Source organism: Nannospalax galili, unplaced genomic scaffold, assembly GCF_000622305.1.
Source record: "Nannospalax galili isolate Female #2095 unplaced genomic scaffold, S.galili_v1.0 scaffold366, whole genome shotgun sequence".
NCBI classification, from domain to species: Eukaryota; Metazoa; Chordata; class Mammalia; order Rodentia; family Spalacidae; genus Nannospalax; species Nannospalax galili.
In genome coordinates, this window is record NW_008355168.1 from 728581 (window position 1) to 747246 (window position 18666).

General features: G+C 40.8%; 1 protein-coding gene across 3 annotated transcripts; it reads right to left on the reverse strand.

Moving 5' to 3' along the window:
- Positions 1 to 370: 370 nt before the first annotated feature.
- Positions 371 to 18466, reverse strand: Golga7 (golgin A7). 3 transcript variants are annotated; one of them, XM_008852310.3, is made up of 6 exons: positions 18406 to 18466; positions 18064 to 18203; positions 10504 to 10656; positions 4713 to 4814; positions 3689 to 3751; positions 371 to 928 (listed from the first exon to the last, which is right to left on the reverse strand). In XM_008852310.3, exons 2-5 carry the CDS (start codon positions 18172 to 18174, stop codon positions 3704 to 3706), a joined length of 414 nt encoding a protein of 137 aa, XP_008850532.1. In that variant the 5' UTR covers positions 18175 to 18203; positions 18406 to 18466; the 3' UTR covers positions 371 to 928; positions 3689 to 3703. The 3 variants fall into 3 exon arrangements, with proteins under 3 accessions (XP_008850532.1, XP_008850534.1, XP_008850533.1); XM_008852312.3 differs by having other exon boundaries at positions 3689 to 3756; XM_008852311.3 differs by having other exon boundaries at positions 18064 to 18435.
- Positions 18467 to 18666: the final 200 nt, after the last annotated feature.

An 18666-nucleotide genomic window follows, 5' to 3' on the forward strand; every position in this document is an offset into this window, starting at 1 on the left:
ATACAAATTTCCAAAGAAAATAACCTGGATTGCATTAAATACTGCTTTAATAACTGCATAATAAAACAAATAACATTATACATTATTTTTTGATGAACTTGAGTTTCAGAAACCGAACAGTAGAAATAAATGCGAGTCATGGCAGTTCTTGGAAATCTAGGCGATGCGGTAATAAAACCCCAGACACAACACCCCACCTGGAGAAAAGCCTTTTTTCTTTTTCTTTTTTTGTCTTTTTGAGACAAGGTCTCCCTGTAGCCCCAGTTGTCCTGGAGCTCGCTATGTAGATCCACCTGCCTCCACCTCCCGAGTGCTGGGATTAAAGGCGTGCACCACCGCGCCTGGCTCTTTTGTCTGTTTTGAACAAATAAAAAACCTCCAAAAGCTCTAATTTGGGGGAAGAACTGAGATTACTTGTTTAAGCTGAAAGCCGCCTAGGAAACTGACCCAAGGAATGATGAGAACTAATGGTGCTGGCGGAGGAGAGAAAGAAACTGTGTCTTGGGCTGACCAACTGCACATTTTTAAAATAGTTTTGAATTAAAAAGTGAAATGCTGCTTGGTGGCACACACCTTTAATCCCAGAGTTCAAGGCCAGCCTGGTCTACCTAGTGAGTTCCAGGACAGCTGGGGCTACAGGAAGACCCTGTCTCAAAAAAAAAAAAAAAAAAAAAGACCAAAAAAAGTGAAATGCTTTCTTCTCAGAAACGAAATAAAAGATTACAGAGTCCTACACAATCTGGAGACACAAAGTAGATGCTGAGCGACTATCAGTCATTCCAGGTGTGGAATTTTAGAAAGTTAGTCCTTAGAGTACATGGCACCGTGGCTCTGGCAGCAGATACAAGGGAATGATGCTCTGGAGAGGAGGTAGGGACACTCTGCCATCAGCCAGTGGATAGATGAAGGTCCCAGCTGGAGGTGGGATCTATAATTAGACAGAAAAAATGTTTTAGAAAAGGAATGCTAAAAGTAATCTCTAAAACCATCTCTTATAACAAATGATAATGACCTTATTATGTGGACAGTGTTCCAAAAACCCAGGGTTCTAAGAAAATATAAGGATCTAATACTCTACCTAAACCAGTATATAGCTTAACAGTCTAGAGATGCAGTCCTGTACGGCAGGTCCCTGACAATACGTCCCAAGAAGTCGTATAGCACACGGCCAGTGCTAGTCACCGAGTAAGAATGCTTTCATTGTTACCTACTGTTTACCCTTTACAACTTCAATTCTCTGTGCCTCAGTTTTCCTACTTGAAAAACAAGGATAACTAACTTGTAGATCTGTGATGGTTAATCATTCATGCTGTCATGTAAGTGCTAACAAATGTCAGCTACTTTTATTATCATTCACTAATTTACTGTGATAAATAATATTTCTGACTGTTCTTGCAGAGGACCTGGGTTTGATTCCCGGCATCCACATAGCCACCAATAACCATCTGTAACTACAGTTCCAGAGGAATCCAATGCCTTCTTCTGATCTCCATGTTATACAACATGGGTGCACTTACATATATGCAGGCAATATACACATAAAATAAAAAATATAAAAATAGTTTAAAAATTAAAGAGAAGAATATTTTTTTCTTGAAGCTCTTTAAAAATAAATGGCATCCCTATGGCTTGCATATTCTTTCGTTAAACTGCTAATTCCCTTGCCGGGTGTGGTGGTGCACCTTTAATCCCAGCACTGGGAGGCAGAGGCAGGAGGATCTCTGTGAGTTCAAGGCCAGCCTGGTCTACATAGTAAGTTCCAGGACAGCTGGGGCTACAGGGAGACCCTGTCTCAAAAAGACCAAAAAAAAAAACCAAAAAACCCCCAAACCAAAAAAACCTGCTAATTCCCATTTAGTAATACATCGAGCTATGGGCACCTTGTAGGCTTAAGGAAAACGGAGGAGGCAAGTTATTCTTATACTTTTATGTCCTTCTCCAAAATCCCAGCTCACAAGGAACACATGGCTCTGAAAGCTAAATTGTGTTGAACAAAAATATTTGCACTCATGAAACTATCCAGAAGTTCCTAATGTAAATCTTGCCTGTTTCAAACTTTCACAGTTGTCTGAATATTGATACTTTAGACTCTGGGGTGTAATTGCTCAAAATCCCATACTACCTCAGAAAAAATTCCATTAAAGCAGTAACAGTTACAAAATGAGTCACGACAAATGGATAAATGTATTCCTACAGCATGTAACAAAACCACACAGAGTTCCTAGTTGCTCAGCTGAGAAGTATCTGTTTGGAAACTGTACATGGATAAGTAACACTATGTGTTCAAAACAAAGCCCTTTTAAAGAAATAAAACAGATGGTGGAGGATGTCATTATTTAGATCTCTGGCTTTCAAAACATCAGGTGACAAGTTAACTAGAGCTAAAAGAAGGCAGATTTGAAAAGTTGGGTGATTTATAGAATTCAATAAATGGGACAGGAGGAGACAAAATGTGGTTTTTAAAAAGCTACTAAAGGGACTGTAGAGGTAGCTCAGTGGTTAAGAGCACCTACTGCTCTTGCAGAGGACCCGTGCTTGGTTTCCAGCACCACATGGTGGCTAACGACCATCTGTAACTCCAGTTCCAGGGATGTGACACCCTCTTCTGGCCTCTGTGGACACTTTATGCATGTGATATATACCTGCAGGCAAAATTCTCAGTACACATAAAAGACGCTGCTGGTCTGTCCTCCTTTGCCATGTTCTTGCTGCTGCCAACACCGAGAGAATTGCTGTCTACAACGAATGCCTTTTATTAATCAGATTCTGGGCTCATCTAATATTTGTTAACTGTGTGACCTTAATCATTTAGTCTATATTTACCTCAGTTTGCTCATTTGTAAACTGGAGAAAATACCTTGTAGGGACCTTGTGCAACTGAGAAATACCATTAGGACAATACTGGTAGAGTAGAAGCCCCTGGAATAGTGTCTACTAGTTTTCTGGTCCTTGACAAACATGTCTGCTTTGTGTACTTTATGTGCTGTGCTGCTTGTTAACCAGTAACAGACACACCACAAAGCACAGCAGAACAGCCAGCCAAAACTGATGGAAACAGTGATGTGCCAATATCTTCTGTACTTTGGAAGACTGGGGAAATACAAATATGGGCTCAACAGTACTTGCCTACACAGTCTTATTAATATTTACTTAACTGTTTCTTATTTATTAAAGGGCATCACCTGAATATGGAAGAATATTAACATTTTAACCAAAGGACAAGAATTTACGGTTCTGCCCACCAGGTGAAGTTTCTTCTATAAGGTCCTGAAGTCACTTAAGACTAATAAAGAATATTTAGATTCTCCCCATTCCCTCCCTTAAGTGTTCTTTTGCTTACTTAAAGCCATTTGTCATATAGGTGGGGAAATTTCTGAACTGATTCATATACACAAAACCTAAAGAGGCCAGAATAGTTTCAAAATATTAAAGCAAGCCCAATAAACTCCTCCTTAAAAATCAAAATAACAACCAGTCTGAAGACAATACAGGGGGAAGCAGAACTTAAAGTCCATTACCAATTAAATTTTGGGTCACACACACTCAACGTGAACCTGTGATATATCAAGCTTATGCAGGAAATACAACAGTAACTGCATGACTGAATGTTTTATTTACCAAGCAGGGAAGAAAATGTTATGCATAAAATTTCAGAAAGCTGCATGAAACCATGTGATTTCATATTTACCTTTAATCCTATGCTTTATCTTCCACTGCTCACACCTCTGTCTTCATAGATGGTAATTTCAATCTAAGCAGCATGGCCGTTAAGAAAACACATGAGAATGTAACACATACAGGGGGCCGACAGCCGCAAGATGCTGTACACAGTCTGGTTTCCAGATTCTGCTTTGCTTGTCTTTGAATTATTAAAATGTTTCCTTAAATTAAACATGCTGTTCTGCTCTGCAGAAAATTTGAATGAATTATTTGCAACAGTCTGCAAATTAACACTGATTTAAAACAAAAAAATCTGGAAAGTATGCTTTATTTGTGTAACTACAGAATTCTTAGCTGAGAATTCATAGAGGTAATGAATTCAGGGGTTTAAAAATGCCCTGAAATTACATGAAAATCCTTTCTTGGGCAGGGTTCATGACCCCTAAAGAGTCATTGGCAAAGTAAAACTGCTACAATTGTTATCAGCTGGAAGGCAGGATCATGTGACCTAGGTTTTAAGAAGACTAAGCCATTACTTCAGTTATCAACTAAATGAGCTTTTTGCAATTGTATTTACCAAGTTCACCTGGTTATGTTCAAGGCTTATTGCCTCTAAAAAGAAGGGCAGTATGTCAAAGGTAATGAAATTATACATCTGGCAGCTGTAACTGATTTCCAGCAGTTGGATGAACCTGTGGAACTGCAATTCATTTGGATGACAAGTCTCACCACACATTTCAGAGGGGCTTCAGGGTCAGTTTCTGCAGCTGAAATACATTACTCACACAAGCTTCATTATTGCTACAAGATGCCTGCAAAACCACCAGGACAGACAGTAACCAGAATACTAAACAATCCAAAGACCTGCACGATGCAAAGATCAGGGAGACATGATTTAAGAAAAAATGATGGTGATAGGATGCTTATAGTATATAATTCACACAAAACTTCCAAGGCACATATAAGTAGGCATTAAATTCTCTCTGGCCTAGGCCAAATAGTACCATCAAAAACTTGTGTAAATATTTAGACTGATCTGGACTAAAAGATACAACTCGGAGTCCTCTTTCAATGGGGTCTGTCAGGAGGAGGCCTTGGGGAGCATATATCTTCTCATTCTGTTCTTGAATGTACTTGGAGACTTTCTTCAAAACCTGACAGAAAGAAACACCACAGCTTTTTAGATTTCACTTGATGTGTCAGCTAGATTTCAAAATATTCAGGCAGTGAGGTTTTTGTTTTGCTTTTTGTATTTTTTGTGTTTGTTCTGAGACAGGGTCTCACTATGTAGCTCTGGCTGGCTGGAACTCACTATGTAGACCAGGTTGGCCTCGAACACACAGAGATCTTCCTGCCTCTTGAGTGCTGGGCTTAAAGGCGTGTGCCTCCATGCCTAGCAAACATCAACCGTAAGTTTGTTCTGAAGGCAAGTCATATAGACAACTTAGAAGGTGAGCAGAGTTTGGACCACCTGGCTCTCATCAGCTATATAGAACAGATGGTAACAGTGTGATGGAGTCTTCAGGTCAAAGGTGTCTTCCACGTAGTGTGAATGCAAATGTACAGGAAGTACAATGAGAACCAAACCCTTCCCTTCTCACCTCAGTCCTGGACACAGGAAAATAAGTAGTTCCCCCACACAGTGCCTAGTCCCACTTTCCTTTCATTACTCAGAGTGTTAATATGACCTCTTCTAACATCAGGGTAGTTCCTGGCCTTCCCTCTTTCTTCTCTCTTTTGTACATTTTCCTTCATTTTAAGCAATGATGTAAGATTGGCCTACAACCAAAAGAGCCCCGTCATACAGACTGGGAGATGTGGTTCCTCGGTAAAACATGCACATGGTAGCGCTCACGAAATTTCAGATCACGGGTGTCCTGCATCATTTCTGTTGGTATGCAATGATATTCTGTAGTTCGCTCTTATCTCCTAGACAGGAACTGCAATTTTAAATTTAGTATTAAGCTTGCAAAAGTCAAAGGAAATGTAGACAAAACCCAGATAGGATACAAAGAAACTTCTGGAAAGAGCTAACTCTCCAGTTTTTAATAAGGGCAATTCTGAGGCAGTAAGAAAATATTACTAGCTTTATCCAACATCAAAGAGTTACACATTTTATCTCAGGCTTAAAGTCATTATAACCGTTTTCTGGCTCTACTATTCAAGATGACTTTGATTTAGTTCTTTAAATTATTCTATATTTCTTCGAATTTACACTATCAGCAAATGATAGACACACATGTGATCACAATATAAAGGGAAAAGGCTGTGTATGAAAAGTGGGATATTAAACAATGTTTAAATATATAGTAGGTGTACCAGGAAAAGTACCAGTAAAAAGAACAAAGGAGGTAGGATGTTACAATTTAGATGCTTTGGCACTAGCTTAAAATAATAAAGCTCTATGTACTTTAAACAATTTTCTTATTGAAAGGAAATTTGGTTGTATCTTTGGGGATAATCTCAGGTTTTTCTTTTTTTAAAAATGTGGATAGATATTGAAAGAGTATGCTACATGGTTCTTTTATTCAGTAAATTAAAAATGCCATTTCTAAAAGCAAATTTTAAAAATCTAATCACCTGAAGCAATGCATTCATCACTGTCTCATTTTCAGCTTTGAAAGAATGTGGGCTGTGTGGTCATTATGAGCAAAACCCCTTAGGCACTATCTTTACATCACTTTGTCAATCACCCTAAACTGATGAATGGAAGGAAGTAGGCCATAAACGTGTCGGACTAAGGGCTTTGAATCACCTCTCCAATTTCCTTACCTCAACCGCCAGAATGGGAAACTGGAGACCAAGTCTCCCTTCACCCCTAGTCCACAGAAGGGACGGTCAGAAATGTGGACATGGTTGGTTTTTAAGAAAGGATCACTTTAGAACAGATTTCCTCCTTGGGTACAGGTTACTCTCAGAGAAATAACATTCTTTTATTCATTATTTTTATTTGATTCAAAACAGCTTTGTTGGGAAAAGTTCTGTTTAAACTTTAGTGCCATTTCTGTGCATCTGGGTATCTATTTAGAAGGAAAATGACTGTTTCCTTTTGTAAAGGCTTCACTTTGGTGGAGGTGATACTGCTTTAAACCAGTTTCTTTCGAACACTTCATTTTTAGTAACAGTAAACTATTGATAAGGGTAAACTCACCCTGCCATCCTGGACAGCACCAAGAGACTTTAAGATGGCATTTTATTCACACTTTATTTCATTTATTTCGTATGTGAATATATGTGTGTGTGTGGTGGTGGGGGTCAGAGGACAATTTTCAGGGGTCAGTTATCTCCTGTTACCCTGTGGAATCTAGGAATCAAACTCAGTTGCCTGCACTGAGCCAACTCATTGGCCCTTACACTTTAAATCAATGTCAAAACAAACCAAAATATTTAATAAAATTAGTTGCTTATTTACAAAATGAAACAAACTCAAACCTCCAGAAAGACTACTGTTCTTCCTGAGAACAGATAGACTGCTAGAATTTCCAGAAAAATAGCACAAGCTAGGTTGAGTTGAGAATAGGATCTTGGCGTTTACAGAAAATATCCAAGTGTTCTCCTTACTGATGGCTTTACAAATTATAGTACACAGGCAAAAGGGGTGCTGTCGAGCTGACAAACAAGGCAGACAGTTACTGAGGAGAGCCTTCCACAGGCTCATTTGTTCCCTAATTAGAATGGAGCGCAGTCATGGAGAAACAACAGTGATGTCTTTATAGTCACCTAAAAATCAATAAATAGCATATTATAGGCAACAAAGTACATAATTGTTCTAGCAAATTTTAAAAGGCCTATTGACAATTTCAAAAAATTGAGCCCACATGACAAAGTACACACATTACACTTGGTTTACTATTTGTAGACTAGCAATTTTAGCATTTAAAAGTGGTCACTAAATGACTCAATCCTGTCGTAAAGAAACAAAGAACACAGGGGCTCGGGAGATGTCTCAGTGGGTAAAATACTGCTGTGCAAGCCTGGTGATCTGAGTTCAGATCTCTAGAGCCATGTAAAAGCTGGGCACTGTATCACAAGCATCTGTAATCTAAGCATGCTCCTGCCAGGAGATGGGAAGCTACCTGGCATTTGAAGCAATGAGCAACAAGGACGGACCCCGCTTCAAACACAGTGGAAAATGAGGCCCCATACCGAGGTTGTCCTCTGACCTCCACATGTACCATGGCACATACACAGTAAATAAATGTGTGAGTTGGCTGACACCCAATTACTAATTTCTTCCTACAACTGACATCAGTAACAGACATCTCTATTTCAGTAAATATTCATGGACAAATAAAAGTTGACTGAAAATGTATCAAAATACTACTCTAATATGCCACTAAACATAAATAAGAACACTCTAGAGGACATATTTCTATCTTCACTCGCAGAAACATATACTTCTTTAAGACCATCTCTGGATGACTATGTATTTATTTATTCAAGTGAATTCAACTTTCCCTCACTTTCCGACACTGGGCTCCTCCTTGACTCCTGGTCCTACTACCAACATATCCCTTGAAGTCATTCATCTTCTTCCACCCACACTGCCCTGCTCCTAATCTGTGAAACTCCCTAACTTGTTTCTTCATTTCTAGTCTTGAGCCCTCTTCCCACAGAATGAAATGCGTGACCCTGTTACTCTGCTGTATAAAACCTCTGAATAGCTTCCTGCTGCACTAGAGATAAAATCTCTTTCTTTCCAAAGCCTAGAACTCCCACATGATAGAACTCTTGTTTCCCTTGTCAAGTTCACCCCAAGCCACTTGCTTTCTGGTCCTCCTCATGAGTCATAGTATCTTCTTTCAGTTCTTAGGACTCATCAAGCTCCCTGAGCCTCTGCACATACCCATTTTTGCCTGAACGGCATGAGGTTTTTCAACCTTTACATAAAAGCATTAATGTCAGCACCTTGGAGGTCTTTTCTGATTATAGACAACTTCAGGTAGGTTCCTCTTTTAATTTTCTATGTCAGGCCAGCTTGCCTCCTACAAGGCAGTAAATTTTCAGTTTTGTCAGGTTTGTTATTATCAGTTTACTATCATTAAATTATAAGCTTTACAAGGTCAGCAACCATGCTCACTTTGTTCAGTTATGCCCCTGGACCTTGAGCAGCACAGCATTGCTTAGCACAGAGTGATCTTTCAATAAATACCTTTTGATTGCATTCACTCAACAAACAGACCATAGAGAAGAGATACTAAGGCTAACACTGAAGGCTAGTACAGGTCCTTGGTAACTCTGGATTATGAAAGGTAAAAAGGAGCAAATCTGTGGCTTTTCTATGGGTGTGGAGAATTGGACTATTAAAGTTACTGCCGTATGTCCTTTGATGGAAAACTCAGTTTAAACTAAGGGGGCACACATCAGGATTCTAGTAAAGAATCAGCACTTTCAGTTATCAGCTCAGATTATATTACTTTTTACTTGTTTTTTTTTTGAGAAAAGGTCTCTTACAGCCCAAGCTGGCCCTGAACTTGCTATGTAACAGAGGCTGGTCTTCAACTCCTGATCTTTCTGCCCAAGTGTTGGGATTACGGCATATGCCACCACACCTGCCTTTTTTGTGATACTGGGTATCAAACCCAAAGGCTGTGCACATGCTGGGCAAAGTGCTCTACCACTGAGTTCTACTTCCAGCCTCAAAGGATCGCAATATTTTAACTGCAACTCTATCTGCTCTACCTTACATGGACCCCAAGACAACCACAAGGATAGTTCTATGAGGTGGTCTGTAATATAGACAGACATTCTTATAGCATCTCATTCTTTAAACACTGCAGAATTTAGAGATGTTTGGAGTTTATTGTGGTCACTTAGGTAGTATATTTACTTAACACACATTGAAGGAGTGCCTAATATAGCCAAAACATGGTGCCAGGCATTAAGATGGATACAAAAATGTTTATGGCAATGCCTGTAATGAAGGGCAAAAATGACAAGAATTACCCCGCTACACACACACATACAGCTCCCTATGTTCCATAGTAGTGATGCATCACGAGTGCCAGAAAGCACAAAAGTCATTTAAATTTTAAAGGGACACAAAAGAGAGAAATAATCTGATAAAAGTAAAGAGAAGTTTGATGGAGGCAGGAAATAAGGGACAGGTTGTAAATGAAAATGGCCACTGGAGGTGGGGGAAAACCACGGAGGCTATTCTAAATGGCTGAAAAGTAATCAAGTTTGGCTGCTGAAGCCAGTGAAGAAAAAAGGTAGGAGAGCCAGAAAGGCAACCCAGAGGTCAGTCTGGGAGGGTCCTGGGCCGGATCCAGCAACAGTAACTGGGGAAAGAAGGTATCTGACTTCGCAGGAGTGGCAGATGGGTAAGGCTGTTTTATGAAGGGCAGGTGAGATGAACCAGACCATTTAACAGTCTAAGGGTGAGATGGTAGGGCAGAAACAGGGATGGTGGCAGGAGATCACGAAATGCTAACGATCAGGAAAATGGAAGGCATTACAGCTTTTACAATGGGCTGTTTTTTTCCCCTCTTCATCCCTTACAACTAAAGATGGTACTGAAAAGACAGCTGTGCTACTGAACAAAATGGAGGCAGGAGGTTTGCATTCTGGACATCTCAAATTGAGAACCAGCAACTCCAGATCTGGCAGATAGTTGGAAAGAGGAAAAAAGAACTCAAGTAGGAGGATAAGACTGAAGAGAGAAATTTGGACAAAGTAAAAGGATTCTCAGCTGACCAGAATGACAACATAGAGATTCACGCGAACTGCAGACCAGTCTGAATTACTAGAGATGCTTCTATAAGGTTTATAGCAACTGCCACTATGTAAAAATGTCTTCGTTCATGATTTTGAGATTTTTTGTGAACATATATGTAATCGTACCTTCTCATAGTGAGTTTCCATGCATAAGAAGATGGTATATGCTGTTAAACAAGCCAAACAGCCTTCAAGATATGACTGGCCCCCAAGCTTCTCTGCTTCTGCATAAAGGTTATTTAGGGTTCGAACTGTTTCTTCAAACTGCTGCCTATCAATCTGTAGGGAGGAAAGAATTTAAAAAATTTAGGAAGAAGTATCAGCAATTCATCAATGTTTACTATCATAAACCTAGTTTTGACAATACCCTGAATTTAAAAGACAGCAAACAGATCAGGCATGGTGGTGCACACTGGTAATCCCCACACTTGGGAGGCTAAGGCAGGAGGATCAATAGCTCAAATCATTCTTGTATATATAATGAGTCTGAGATCAGCCTGAGCTACATGAGACTCTCTCAAAAAAACAAAAAACAAGGAAAAAAAATTTTATGTGATTAAAGCTGGACCTAAGTTGCTAATACTACATGGAGTTTAATTTTTATCCATGTTACGAAAACCTGGGTGTCTTCAAGGTTCAATATGGTACTTATTTACACTGAATTTCTAATGATATTATAAAATTTATTCTTCTTTCTATTCATTTGTATTTTGAGCAGTTACTACTATGACCAATCTTTATATATCTATATATATGCATATATATGTATTAATATATTAGCAGGGGGCATATAAGGAAGAAGTTTCTTTTATCTTGAAAATACTTTTTTTTTTTTTTTTTTGAGACAGGGTCTCGCTATATAGCTCAGGCTGGCCTCACACCTCTGATCTTCTTGCCTCAGTCTCCCAAATGAGGGTGTGCGCCACCACACCTAATAAAGAACATGCAATCTTAAATCGAGTGAGTACCTAAATACTGGAATTTACGAGGCAAAAGTGAAAAGGGAATTTTAAACAGAGTGATCAAATGGTAAGTCCTACGTTGTTTATTCGGATTCCTCCTCTAAAGCAATCATTTTTGTCACTAGACATACTACTAAACAGGGCAAAAATCTCAAACTGACAGAAGAATTTGTTATATTAAGCCATTCTTAACCTCTTTCTACCCAGTGACACTTTAGTCTTACATTCATAGCAATACAGTCATGTGTCTCACAGTGATATTTCAGTTAAGGACAAATTGTGTAAGTCCCATAAGAATACATTACCTAATGACATGGCAGCCCCTTTGTATACATATGCCCTATGATACTCAAGCAGGCACTTGCCTCACAACCCATTTCTTAAATCATGATCCTTTCTACTGTCTTCCAATTTTTTCACTCTAGCCATGCCCCTTCTCCCCTTTTTTAGACACGTCTCATGTAGCCCAGGTTGGCTTCAAACCACTATGTAGCTGAAGTCAGGATGAGCTTGTGTCTTCGCCTCACTAGGATTACAGGTGTAAACCATCACATCCAATTTTATTTGGTGCAGGGGACTGAACCCATGGCTTCATGCATGCTAGGCAAGTACTCTACCAACTGAGCTATATCGCCAGCTCTAGCAATCTGTTTTTACTTTGTTCTTCTTATGTTTTGTAGACTCCAAATCTGTATACTTTACCCTAGGATTTTAAAGGTCCGTTATTAGTAGAGTACTTTAACTGACACTATCATTCTCTAGACTTTTTCACCCGCCTCTCCTATTCCTAAAACCGCTATTCTTATGAAGTCTGTTTTAGAAAGTCCTTACAAACATTTAGAAAAGAAATCAAAGAGCTATAATACAGTATGAGAAAAAAAATATTTCTAAGAAGTTTTTCAGTGCTGATCGAACTCAGGGTTTCAAGCATGCTAGGGAGGTACTCTACTACCAAGCCACATGTGTAGCCCAAGAATATAATTTTGGTCTTTTTTCTTTTTTTTTAAAGATAGGGTCTCCCTGTAGCCTGGAACTTCTAAGTAGACCAGGCTGGCCACGAACTCAAGAGATCTGCCTGCCTCTGTCTCCCAAGTGCTAGGATTAAAGTTGTGTAGTGCCACGCCCGGCTCCAAGAACATAATTTTGAAATTAAAAAAAAAAATTATGTTCCCTTTCTTGAGCTCTTAAACTCTCTTATGTCAGGAGCAGCTGTAATCACTATTTTGTCTTTAGTGTGGAAAACTAGGACTTACTAAGCTTAAGTTTTTCTTTATGGTTTCACATCTAGACTTTATATATACTATCCCATCCAAAAGATTTTTAAATAATTCGTAGCAATCATAATTTAGTACTCAGACCAAATACAGCTTGAGTGGCTTTATAAATATTATTTTATATTCCAGTTGATGAGGCTATTTTATCTGTTTTACAGATGATAAAACTGAGACATACAATTAAAACTTTTCCTAAGACCACTCTGTACGTGTTAGAACCTAAACACCAAGAGTTCCTGTATCTATGAGTTACCTATGAATTTTTGAAAACCCCAACCCTTCAGTTCATAATGCAGCACATACTTTTTTTTTTTTTGTCCTTTTGAGACAGGGTCTCCTTATAGCCCCACCTGGCCTGGAACTCCCTATATAGATCCGCCCGCCTCTGGGGTCGGGATTAACGGCATGCACAACCAACACCTAGCTTGCAGCACATACTTTAAGACAAGACAACTAAGAATAAAGAGGAAGTTGAATGTAACCTTTGAAGTGGGTGGTTTTTACCTGTTTTTCAAAAGAAGCTATGTTCAATTATTTTTGCAATATTTTGAGCTTCTGACATGGGCTGGGTGGACAAAGATGCTGAGAACGGGCAGCTTTCCTTCATTGCTCTCCTAGTGCAAGAAGATGTCAACTGGTCACCAAGGACCTACACTGGGTGTTTCTGCCCTCAGAACACACTCAGAACAGCTCTGTGATGTTTAAATTAATGCCTTCAGTTATCCACTGAGCATTTAACAGTCTAACTTCCACTGTTGTTTCATTTGCCTACAATGTTATGCTAAATTCCTTTAAATTTCTTTATACCCAACTCAAAATGATGGGATCCAACTCAGGATCACCTTATGTTTTTCAGATTAGAATTGCCCTTTATACTAGAAACACTAATTTTTAAAAAACATTTTCTGATTATTTTTTAACACTTATTTTTATTTTATGTGTATGCGTGTATTGCCTGCATGTAGGTAAGTGCACCCATGTTATGCAATGCCCATGGAGAACAGAAGAGGCTGTCAGATCCCCTGGAACTGGAGTTACAGACAGTTGTTAGCTGCCACGTGGGTGCTGGGATTTGAACCCAGGTCTTCTGCAAAAACAACCAGTGTTCTCAACCGCTGAGCCAGCTTTCCAGCCCCATTTATTTATTTTTATGTGTGCGAGTGTTCTGCCTGCATTTAAGTACACCTGTGTCATGCAATGCCCATGTAGGCCAGAAGAGGGGTGTTGGATCCTCTGCAACTGGAGTTAAGAACAGTTGTTAGCCAATATGTGGGTGCTGAGAAACATGCCCAGGTCCTCTGGAAGAGCAGCTAGTGCTCTTAATGGCTGAGCCACCTCTCCAGCCCCGGCGTAGAGCTAATTCTTAAATTATTCTGAGATTACAATAGTTTGCAAGGTGAAGGCAAATGACAGAACAATTACACAAAATCTGAAGTTAATGATTTCTTTTAAAAGTTATTAAAAGAAAAAAAGAAAGATTTTCCTAAAAAGTAAATGACAAACTTTAGAATTTTCAGTGGTGGAGCATATCCTTAGAATGTGTGAAGCACACACAGTGTATGCAATTTCTGCAGTTATTATAAAGGCTGGGGGAGAGCACAGAAGGGAGCAGAGCACAGATGGCATGAACAGGCAATGGCTCCACAGTGTTCTGCATAAGATGATAATGTAGCAGAAAAAACTCCTATTGCCTAGCGACATGGTAAATGGAAGTTCAATGTACCCCCGTTAGTGGTGGTATCAGTGCAAGCAAATGCTGGCTGCCAGACTTACAGAAGGACAGCACATGCAGTTAACACTTAGCAATGACAATAAGCAATTATGTTACTGATCTTCATTTATCCTATGCTATAATTTTTAAGTGTTCCTTTGGATGGTACTCCTACTTATAATCATGCCAGCAGCAACCTCATACACTTCATGTGTGTTTAAGTATATTCTACTAGTGTGACAAAATCGCCTAGTGATGTATTTCAATGTTAAGGGGTACATAAAGTTCCAAAGAACAAATTCAGGAATTTAAAAATCTATTATGTCTAAGCCTATGAAGACAGCTGTCAATTCTCCCACAGGTCCTTGGACATTGACTCAGGAACTGTAGGCGAAATTGGAGATATGTAAAAATGGAGCCAGATTAAAAAAAAATATGGCCCAATAAACACCATTCAGAATGGAAACAGGAATTATTTTCTAAGAAGCTTTGTTTTTGTTGAACTACATGGTGCTGAAACCTAAAGTGGTCATAAACCCAAGGTTATATCTACTGACTGGGTTAAAGAAGCACCTTTAAAGGTATTTAGATGGCCAAAAGCATCAATTACAATTCACTTGGATTTTCTTCTATCCAAACCAAGGGTGACTAAGATCCACATTTTGACTACCATGAGAATGAAGCTTCCGTTAAAGATCTACTGGGGCAATGAAGCACTTAGGTATTAAAGCTCCATATTCTAAGAGGCAGGGGAAGTATAACTTGTTAATAAACACAATTTAGTCACATTCTCAAAAGGCAAAAATACATTTTTAAATGTTATATATATATGTGTATATGTGTGTGTGTGTGTATACTAATTTCTTCTACTCTTAATACCAGCACCGGGGAGGCAAAGGCACGTGGATCTCTGTGAGATTGAGGCCAGCCTGCTCACAGAGTGAGTTCCAGGCTATCTGTGGCTACAAGGAGACCCTGTCTGGAAAAGACACCAAACCAAACCACACACACACACACACACACACACACACACACGAACAAGATAAGTTGCCAAGTGTGATAACATTCTTACAGAAAGCAAATCAGGTCCAACCGCAGGGTAATCAGCAATACTTCAAGGCTAACTAAGTATTAGAGAAATGAAGAAATCTTTCAATTTCTCATCATACAAAGCAGGGAACAATTTAAGCCTATAATTTACACATACACACACAAATCTAAGCTTTCTCAAGTGGTTTAAAGCATATGCTAGTGTTTAACTCACATTAAAAAAAAAAAAAAAAAGTCAAGAGTACATTTACCAGTCCACACAGGACTCAGCATCACAAGCAGTTCTGGAGTTTATGGGGTCAAAGTAGTAAATTTCTGGATGCCAGGATTTAGTTACACAATTTTCTTTAACAATCTGTGAGGTATTGTGACTATATCTTGCTTCTGAATATAAGACTATCAAAGATGAGTCTACCACACACACTGGAAGACTAATGCCTGATTTTGCACACGTTTGGCTCAACTATGAGGTCTGACTTTTAAATCTATAAACAAAGGAATCTCGCAACATGCAAATAAATGTGGTAAAAAAGAACAATTTAAATTCAGATTTAAGTGCATAAATTGTGTAAATCATGTTTCCATAAAAGCTTAAAAGTAAAACATTTAACCTATTCCATGTAAATCTAACATGTAAAACATGCTCTGTGATTTAAAAAAATTTTTTTTTGGTCACAGTCTCTTTGTGTAGCTCTGGCTGGCCTGGAACTCTATGTAGACCAGGCTGCTGGCCTTGAACTCACAGAGGTCCAAATGCCTCTGCATCCTGAGTGCTGAGATTAAAGGTGTGTGCAACCACACTTGCCTTGTGGTTTTAATTTTTTTTTTTTTTTTGGTCTTTTGAAACAGGGTCTCCCTGCAGCCCCAGCCAGCCTGGAACTCACTATGTAGACCAGGCTGGCCTTGAACTCACAGAGATCTGTCTGCCTCTGCCTCCTGAGTGCTGGGATTAAAGGTGTGCACCACCACGCCCGGGCACTTTTAAATTTAAAACCATTCAGGGGCTCTAGTCAACTGGCAACTTGTCCCAGGTTCTACTTCTTCAAACTAATCAAAATATTCACTTACCGTCACAGTGAGTTAATATTACTGCAAAATACAGCATTTAAATGGCATTTTACAAACAAATAAGTCACATCTTTCTTTTTGAGACAGGTTCTTGTTATGTAGCCCAAGTTGGCCTGCCTGTGGACCCAGCTGGCCGGGAATTCACTACATAGAACAGGCTGGCCATGATCCCACAGCCATGCCCCTGCCTCTGCCTCCCAAGTACTGGGATTGAAGGTCTATGCTGTCACACCTACTAACATTATCTTTTTAAGGCAAGTTTGCTCTTTAATTTGCAGTCCAAAAAAGGAAATTGGGTCACCAGCCTGCCATTGATAAATCAGGTTTATTCATTTATTTGTTGTAGTACTGAGGACTGAACCTGGAGCATCACACACATGCTAGGCAAACGTTCAACCACTGAATTATGTTCTCAGGATCCCCACCTTTTTCAAACTTCCTATTTTGGGAAAGGATCTCTCGAGTAGTCCAGGTTGGCCTGAACTCACAATCAATTTGTCTTGGTCTCCCTAGTAGCTTGGATTACAGGCCTGCCCACCAGGGCTGACTAAATTTTTCATGCTGGGGACAGAACCCTGGGTTCTCAACCTGAAAATAGGCTGTAGCACTGTGTTACACACCCAGCCTACAAACTGATTTTAACTGGCTGCTACACATTTCTCTAGTACACACTCATCTCCACCCACCTAGTCTCATGAGCAGCATTTCTTAATCACACATCATGCTTAATTACCTTGAAGTTCGTCAACCTCCCTAAGAAGACAAAGCCACACAACCCAAGGAGTTAATCTGAAATTAACTTGTTAACAGGAAACAGAATCTGAGTAATATGGCTCAAAACCAAAAGAACTGCACTGGGTGGACCCAAGAGAAAACACAAACACACACACACACACACACACACACACACACACTCTCTCTCTCTCTCTCTCTCTCTCTGAACTTTTAAAATAGGATTTTTTTTTGAGGGGGGGTTGAGGTTGGTAAATCTTTAGAAACGGGAAACCCCATACTTTCTTTTCAGTATGCAAGGCTGCCCAACGGACCCATACCCTGATGACAGTTTTGATATGCAAGCCAAACAGGAAGCTCTTATGACTGGGAGTGACGAGTTCAAGGCCATGTTCTTGAGGTCTTTCCTGCCCAGGCTTTACGTTTTTCGGGTTCCAAGAAGGGCTGTCTGCCCTAACTGGCAACGCCAGATAGAACGACCAGCACAGTGACCATAAATGTCTGTTCCGAGAATGAAGATCCATTCCTTTGATTGGTAAGGTGGGAGGATACAGGTTACAACATGTATGAGGTGGCCTGGAGCCCCAGGAATTACATCCTCATCAAGGTGTCAATAACCCCACACAGAGAAGGGTGTTGGGGAGCGTCAAGAAAACTGCTGTAGACAGCCTGGCGCGGCGCTGAGCATCTTTAAGATCCGTACGGTCATCAGACCCCGGGCTTAGGCCTCAGGTTTCCAAATACCGGACCTCACCTTCTTCGCAGGCATTTGGCACCAGCCCTGGGGGTGTGGGGTGCCCTCTCTAGGACGCGGGGTCGGTCGCTCTCCCAGACCCGGGGAAGCCCCCCTTCCGCTCCCGGGGTAGGTGCAGGGAGCCAGGCTGCGTACCCGGTTTTCCAGCTCCGCGGGGAACTTGGTCTGGAACTGGCAGCGCGTGCCGCTGCTGTAGTCTCGCTGAATGAACACCTTCCCCGACACTGGCGCCTGCTGGGGCCTCATGGCGAGGACAGGACCCGCCGAGCTGCGAGCTGGGGGACGACACCGGTCAGATCCCCAGCCTGGAACCGGGACTCCGACCCGCCAGGCCGTCAGACCCACCCGCCACCCGAAGAGGCCCAAGGCCTCCCCCTCGCCACTCCCCTTCACCCATGGCAGTTGCCTAGAGCCTTCAGTTCCCCTAGCCCAGTGCCCGCGCCCCCCACATCCTGGTCCGGCCCTGAAAGCACAAACCCGCCTCCTCGGCCCTCCGGCTGCTATCGCACCACCTTCGTCGTCACTTACGTCCTGTCGCAAAAGCTTCGCTCCTCCCCTCAGCTCCGCTTCCTCCTCACGACTACGTCCCGCCCCCTGCGACCGTAAAGCGACGGCGCAGCCGTTGGGCTCGGGGCGGCCATTTGTGTTGGGCGGGCGTGTCCCTTCCGGGCAGAAGACGCCATTGTGGGAGTTCGGCGCTCTGGGCCGGGTTGTGAGGCTGAGATTTCTTTGTCTTGG